Source organism: Myripristis murdjan, chromosome 9, assembly GCF_902150065.1.
Source record: "Myripristis murdjan chromosome 9, fMyrMur1.1, whole genome shotgun sequence".
NCBI classification, from domain to species: Eukaryota; Metazoa; Chordata; class Actinopteri; order Holocentriformes; family Holocentridae; genus Myripristis; species Myripristis murdjan.
In genome coordinates, this window is record NC_043988.1 from 32474446 (window position 1) to 32481667 (window position 7222).

General features: G+C 41.9%; 1 protein-coding gene across 1 annotated transcript; it reads right to left on the bottom strand.

Annotated features, from left to right (window-relative positions):
• Nucleotides 1-307: 307 nt before the first annotated feature.
• LOC115365002 (gastrula zinc finger protein XlCGF8.2DB-like) lies at nt 308-4530 on the bottom strand. Its single transcript, XM_030059713.1, has 5 exons — nt 4365-4530; nt 1690-1919; nt 1047-1413; nt 815-989; nt 308-389 (listed from the first exon to the last, which is right to left on the bottom strand). The coding sequence occupies exons 1-5, from the start codon at nt 4528-4530 to the stop codon at nt 308-310; spliced, it is 1020 nt and encodes a 339-aa protein (XP_029915573.1).
• Nucleotides 4531-7222: the final 2692 nt, after the last annotated feature.

Consider the following 7222-nt stretch of genomic DNA (forward strand, 5'->3'; position numbering starts at 1 on the left):
ACAGAGACAAAAAATCACTTACGGGTCGCGGAGTTGATGTCGCGCAGCATCCTTAACAAAATTTCTTTGTGAAACCGGCATTGTATTGTGTCGGGTTGATAAAACAGTCGGCGCTGAAATGAGCCGAACAGACGAGCAAATTTGGGCTAAAATGCGGGACCCGGGGAAAAATGACCATCAGCCGCTGGTCTGTAATATGTGGTCTTTAATATGGAGCTGGTCCCTTTGCAGCAGCACAGCTTCCACTCTTCTGGGAGGCTTTCTACCAGATGTTGGAGTGTGTCTGTGGGAGTTTGCATTTGTGAGGTCAGGCACCGATGTTGGACCAGAGGGTCCGGCTCGCAATCTGAGGGGCCGAGGCCGAGCCCAGGAGCCAACTTTGGTTGCTGCTGCATAGGAGACCACAAAAACACAGGAAAAGCAGCCCCACACACGCTGTCTGCATTTGCACATGAAACAGTTTATTTAGTAAACAAGCATTGATTGCAGTAAACACATTGCTGGAACTCTAATTCTCTCTGTATGAACACAACATATGTAACAAAATGTGTTGGGATGTGCTGCATCTCTAACATCAGTGTTGACTCTGAAGCATCTCCTGCTGCTGCTCTCACTGACACACTGGTGTTTGCTTACATCTGTATGATGCTCGATGAAGCTTCTCTGTCTCTCTCTCTCACACACACACACACACACACACACACACACACACAGAGGACTGCGTCTCTACAGGTTCTCTCCAGCGTGGGTTCTCATGTGGTCGTTGAGGGTTCCTTTCCTGGCAAACGCTGTACCACAGAGTGAGCAGGGGAACGGTTTCTCTCCAGTGTGGATTGTCATGTGTCGCTTGAGGTCTCTTTTCCGTGCAAACGCTGTACCACAGAGGGAGCAGGGGAACGGTTTCTCTCCAGTGTGGATTGTCATGTGTCGCTTGAGGTCTCCTTTCCATGCAAACGCTGTACCACAGAGTGAGCACAGGAATGGTTTCTCTCCAGCGTGGGTTCTCATGTGGTCGTTGAGGGTTCCTTTCCTGGCAAACGCTGTACCACAGAGGGAGCAGACGAACGGTTTCTCTCCAGTGTGGATTGTCATGTGTCGCTTGAGGTCTCTTTTCCGTGCAAACGCTGTACCACAGAGGGAGCAGGGGAACGGTTTCTCTCCAGTGTGGTATCTCATATGTATCTTGAGGTCTCCTTTCCGTGTAAACGCTGTACCACAGAGTGAGCAGGGGAATGGTTTCTCTCCAGTGTGGATTGTCATGTGTCGCTTGAGGTCTCCTTTCTGTGCAAACGCTGTACCACAGAGTGAGCAGGGGAACGGTTTCTCTCCAGTGTGGATTCTCATGTGTCTCTTGAGGTTTTCTTTCTCTGCAAACGCTGTATCACAGAGTGAGCAGGGGAACGGTTTCTCTCCAGTGTGGATTCTCATGTGTCTGTTGAGTTTTCCTTTCTCGGTAAACCCTTTACCACAGAGGGAGCAGGGGAATCTACTCGTTTCTGTGTTCTTGGTCTTGGAGCAGGAAGCTGGTTTCTCTCCCACATCAGGACTGTCATGACTGAGAGGGACATCACTCAGTGGGTTTGAACCTGACTGGACTTCACTGGTCCCATCCCAGTCATCGCTGTCCTCAGTGTCAGCCTCAGAGGAGGGTTCTGGGTTCCTGGCTCGTTCCTCTCCACCATCTTCTGCTTCCATCTGTCCAGTGGAGCGGCGGGGGTCTCTGCTCCACTGAGCTTCCTCTTCATCATCCTCACTCTTCACGGTGACAACAGTGAACGGGAGCTTGGTGATATCCTGAGGCTGCTCTCCCTGCTGATTGGTGCAGAGTTCCTCCTGTTCCTCTTCAATGTTTTGGGGCTCAGGCTCGAGACTGGGGGTCTGCTCCCGCTGCCCTGGGGGAGCCTCCTCTTTACACACCACTGGAACACACACACACACACACACACACAATTATGCTTGGAAACTGACCCGAGCCTTTCAGCATCACTTCATGTCAGCATAACCCCTACTACAGCTTTTGTAAGCTCTGCCAAAAACAGATACGGTGACAATCAATACTTGCTTTTTTGTTTTTTTTGTTTCTTTGTTTGTTTTTTAATTAGGTGAGAAAAAGGTTGTTTCTCATTCTCGGCTAATTCCAGTTCCCACCATGATTGCTTGGCGACCAAAGATTGGACGTCCCGTGACTTCCTCCACCTGAGCCCCAATAAAAACTTTGTTTTACATGGTCCTGATAACCTCACCGCCTCAGTTGATGGGTTTATTGGACGACTTCACTCTAACATCAAACCTGCCGCTGAGAATCTCAGTGTCATCTTTGACCAGTTCATGTCTTCATGTCACTGAGCTCGCCCAGTGTTTTCTTTAAATGAGAAACATCGCAAAAATAGCTTGTCTTCTAGAGACCTTGAACTTCTGATTGACTCTTTGATGTAGTCCTGTCTAGATTATTATAATTCCCTCATACGAGCCTCAGTCAAGTCGCTTTAAATAATTTACAGTTGGTTCAGATTATTTACTAGAACGAGCTGCAGGTCCCACATCACCCCTGTTTTGGCTTCCTTCCATCACCTCCCTGTAAAATTTAGAATAAACTATATGATTTTATTGATTGCAGCTTATATACACTCATCTTCAGGCCTTTCAGTACATCTCTATCAAAGATCTTTTGGATGGCTTAGGATTTACAGAGCATTTAGAAATATTCAGATCCCCTTGACTTTTTTTCACTTGTGTTATGTTTTTTTTTTTTTTTTAATTAATTTTTTCTCTCACTAATCAACATTCAGTTTTGCAAATTTATTAAAAAAGAAAAACTGAAATATCGCATGGATATAAGTATGCAGAAGAAGTTCAAAGAAGTTTGGACTTTCTTTTTCTTTGTTTTTTTTTTTTTTTTTTTTTTTTACCATAGATTTGTGATTTATTTTTTTTGGAAATAACTACTTTAATCACAAAGAGTTTTTTGCTCTGATTTTTAAAACTTTAATCCAGAAAATTCTGTAGTGCTACTACGATTTTTACGACTATTGCTACTAATATTACTACAACCACTACTACTGCTATTGTTACTACGACTACTACAACTACAGTTATTAATATACCACCACCACTACTACTACTATTGCTACGACTACAACTACAACAAATAATATACTACTACTACTACTACTATTACAACTACAATTATTAATATACTACCTGTACTACTACTACTACTACTACTATTGCTACTACTACAACTACAACAAATAATATACTACTACTACTACTGCTGCTGCTGCTGCTGCTGCTGCTACTACCACTACAACTACAACTATTAATATACCACTACTACTATTACTACTATTGCTACTACGACTACTACAACTACTACTACTAATATACTACTACTACAACTTATCGATCACAGAATTGCGGACGGAATTGCAGAATTAGCCAAATAAAACAATCTATTTTTTAACGCGGACATAATAACAACTGCACCGGCACAGCACTAGCCAAAAAGCAAAGAAACTTTCCAGCTACAGCAGCGCACTGACATAGCTTGTCTAACAAAGTGAAGACTTACTACTCCGCGCTATTTTCACTGGCTAACAGCTGCACACTGGCTTAGCTTGTCTATTCAGAGAAGAGGTATCACTTCGGCTTATTTTTCATATTCAATCTGTGTTATCACAGGCATACTACTGCTCATTCATTGGTAGTTGAATTGTTAGGTCTGTTTGATAAGTAATTTACATTTTTAAAATAAATAATAATTTAACATATTGTTAAAAAATTAAATTTAAAAATTTAAAAATGTCTGGAGTCACGCTTACTGGTAAACATCCACTCCTTCAAGATAATTTATTATGTTCTACAACTCATAAATATACATTAACACTACATACTGAGTGTTTGAGCAACACATCTCTGTGCTACAAAAGATCCGTGGTAAAAGTACCACGGATTCTCCAAGAGGCGACAGCATCGATAAGCGGGTGACGGCACAGACAGACGAGGCGCCAGGTTGTGTGGTAAAATATGGAAATTGCTCTATTAACGGCTGTCTATCAGTAAATATGATGATACATCATTTGCATTCAGAATAAACGATTTGTTTTTAAAATGATCTGAAAGTTGTGGCTGAACAGACCCGCTGACATGATATTAGCCTGTGAAGTTGGTCATTTAGAGTTATTATCATGCATTAATATTGATATCATTAGTTGTTAGTATCATGCATTGATATTGATATCATTATCTCACAGATGCTGCAGATTGTCTCAGTGTTTTCTTTTGAATCTTAACTGGTGGTTAGCCTCACCTGTCAGGGTCCAGGTGAGTCGGTGATGTGAAAATGGCTTTTAAAAGTTACGAACCTCTGATGGCGTCCAGGAGCCTCTGCTGCCTCTCCACCTTCAGTTTCAGGCGAGAGTTTTCCAGCTCGTACTCGGCCAGCGTCTCCTCCAGCAGAGCCAGCGTCTCCTCGGCGGCTGCAGTTTGTAGCTGCATCACCTGCGATCTCAGCTCGCTGAGGTCAGACATCTTCACAAACTTGTTCCTGCTTCGACTCCAAGAGAAACGACTCAGATATTCGGCTCAGAAATTTGTTTTTGTTTAAATTTTCTTCCTCGGCTGATTTTTCTGATTCTGAGAATGTTGTTCTTCAAATCTGTGACTCTGGCTGCTAATGGTTACTATGGTAACTAAGAAAAACTGGTCCTGTCTTTTGATGGTAGCACTATATTTGTGAAGCTTCTGTGAATCTAGGTTGGAACCAGAGTTATTATAGTTTTTTTGTTTTGTTTTGTTTTGTCTTTTAACACTGAATCTTAACTATGAGTCGTGGCTGTTACGCACTCAGAGGGCAACTGCTATAAAATAAAAAGAAAAAAATACAAAATAAAAAAAATAAATCATCCATTTCAAAAAGCACTCCCATATTATTTTCATTTTTATTTCTCAACTGCCCTTTACTTTTTTTTTTTTTTTTTAAACAGACTCTTACCTATGGGTAGTGGCTGTTATGCACTCAGAAAGTGTAAATAAATAAATAGATAAAAACTTAAATAAGAATATATACAGTACAGGCCAAAAGTTTGGACACACCTTCTCATTCAATGTGTTTTCTTTATTTTCATGACTATTTACACTGTAGATTCTAACTGAAGGAATGAAAACTGTGAATGAACACATGTGGAGTTATGTACTTAACAAAAAAAGGTGAAATAACTGAAAACATGTTTTATATTCTAGTTTCTTCAAAATAGCCACCCTTTGCTCTGATTACTGCTTTGCACACTCTTGGCATTCTCTCGATGAGCTTCAAGAGGTAGTCACCTGAAATGGTTTTCACTTCACAGGTGTGCCTTATCAGGGTTAATTAGTGGAATTTCTTGCTTTATCAATGGGGTTGGGACCATCAGTTGTGTTGTGCAGAAGTCAGGTTACTACACAGCCGACAGCCCTATTGGACAACTGTTAAAATTCATATTATGGCAAGAACCAATCAGCTAACTAAAGAAAAACGAGTGGCCATCATTACTTTAAGAAATGAAGGTCAGTCAGTCCGGAAAATTGCAAAAACTTTAAATGTGTCCCCAAGTGGAGTCGCAAAAACCATCAAGCGCTACAACGAAACTGGCACACATGAGGACCGACCCAGGAAAGGAAGACCAAGAGTCACCTCTGCTTCTGAGGACAAGTTCATCCGAGTCACCAGCCTCAGAAATCGCAAGTTAACAGCAGCTCAGATCAGAGACCAGATAAATGCCACACAGAGTTCTAGCAGCAGACCCATCTCTAGAACAACTGTTAAGAGGAGACTGCGCCAATCAGGCCTTCATGGTCAAACAGCTGCTAGGAAACCACTGCTAAGGAGAGGCAACAAGCAAGTTGTGTCCAAACTTTTGGCCTGTACTGTAAATATGACAAATAACAAAAAATTTGGATAAAGAAAGAAAGAAAGATACAAATATAAAGTCAAATAAGAATACAAATAAATAAATACAACAAATAAATAAATACAAATTAAGAGAAAGTATACAATAAGACAGAATACAATCCAAAAAGCATTAACTTTATTTTGAAATTCCAGCAGGGATCCTATGGTTTGCACGGATCCCAACATGAGCGGCTGGTTTCCAGGGAGAAGAGTCTCAACGTCATGGAGATCTTTTCTATGTGATGTGATTCTGCAGCTGTAAAACGACCGAACGGCGCCCCCTTCCTGTCGTGACGCTGAGCGCCGACGACGAGAGGCCGGCAGGCCCGACGCTGCTGCTCTCACTTTGTTTTTGCGCTCGTTACACTGATGTCTCAAAATTGACACTTTAACCCCGCCGACCGAAGGGGGCTCATCCTCCTCGAGTGTGTCGTCATGGAAACCGTCGAGCATCATGCCGCGCCGAGAGGTTTCTGCTGCAGGCAAACACCGAATCACACTGGGATCATGCTCAGAGCAGAGGTCTCTCTCTTTCTCTCTCTTTCTCTCTCTCTCTCTTTCTCTCTCTCCCTCTCTGGTTATAAAGTCCTCCTATGTTGTGCTCGTATGTGAGTGACTCAGTAGCTTTTTAGGCTTTTCAGACTTAGTTGTGCTTGGAGGTTTAATGATGTGTGACGTTTGACGGGAATGAGCCAAACGTCTTTTTATTTTTCATACCGTAAGTGTTGCAATATAGGGGCATGGATGAGGTGCACAGAATAGAGGCACTGTGAATGAGCTGAACACACAACACGGCACTTCTTGGCCCCCCACCGCTTAGGTGAATCTGGCGCTCCTGCCTTGAGGGGCTTCTCTGGGGTCCTCAGAAAAATCAGGAACTGTTTAATTTAATAATAACAATCTCACCACTTTCGATTTATTCATCAGTGTTCACATATGATTAATCTAAATTATGTAATACTTAAAATAAACCTAACTGCCTGTTCATATTAGGGTCAAGAGTCAACCTGGACCGTTTTCATGTCAGAAAATTCTCCAAAATGAAAATATTCAGTAGATTTTTTTTTTTTTTTTTTTCCACCACGACTACCTCTGATCAAAACGTCACAGTTCAGGATCAGAATCAGAAGCAGAAATACTTTACTAATCCCTGAGGGGAAACTGGGTGATGGCTTTAATGGCTTTCCACAAACGACTGATGTTGTATTGATCAGTTATGTAATAAATAGGTAACCAAACAAACGACACCATATTTATCATGTTGGACTTGAACGGCCCTGACTTGCAAATGTA

What these genes read in the sequence shown, in the direction of transcription:
- LOC115365002 (XM_030059713.1), bottom strand. Translation starts at nt 4,530, where the DNA reads ATGTCTGACCTCAGCGAGCTGAGATCGCAGGTGATGCAGCTACAAACT. An exon ending in GCTCCACTGGACAGATGGAA is followed by an intron (nt 1,414 to 1,689) that starts GCAGAAGATGGT and finishes AGAATCCACACT; the next exon opens with GGAGAGAAACCGTTCCCCTG. An exon ending in ATCCACACTGGAGAGAAACC is followed by an intron (nt 390 to 814) that starts GTTCCCCTGCTC and finishes TCTCCTATGCAG; the next exon opens with CAGCAACCAAAGTTGGCTCC.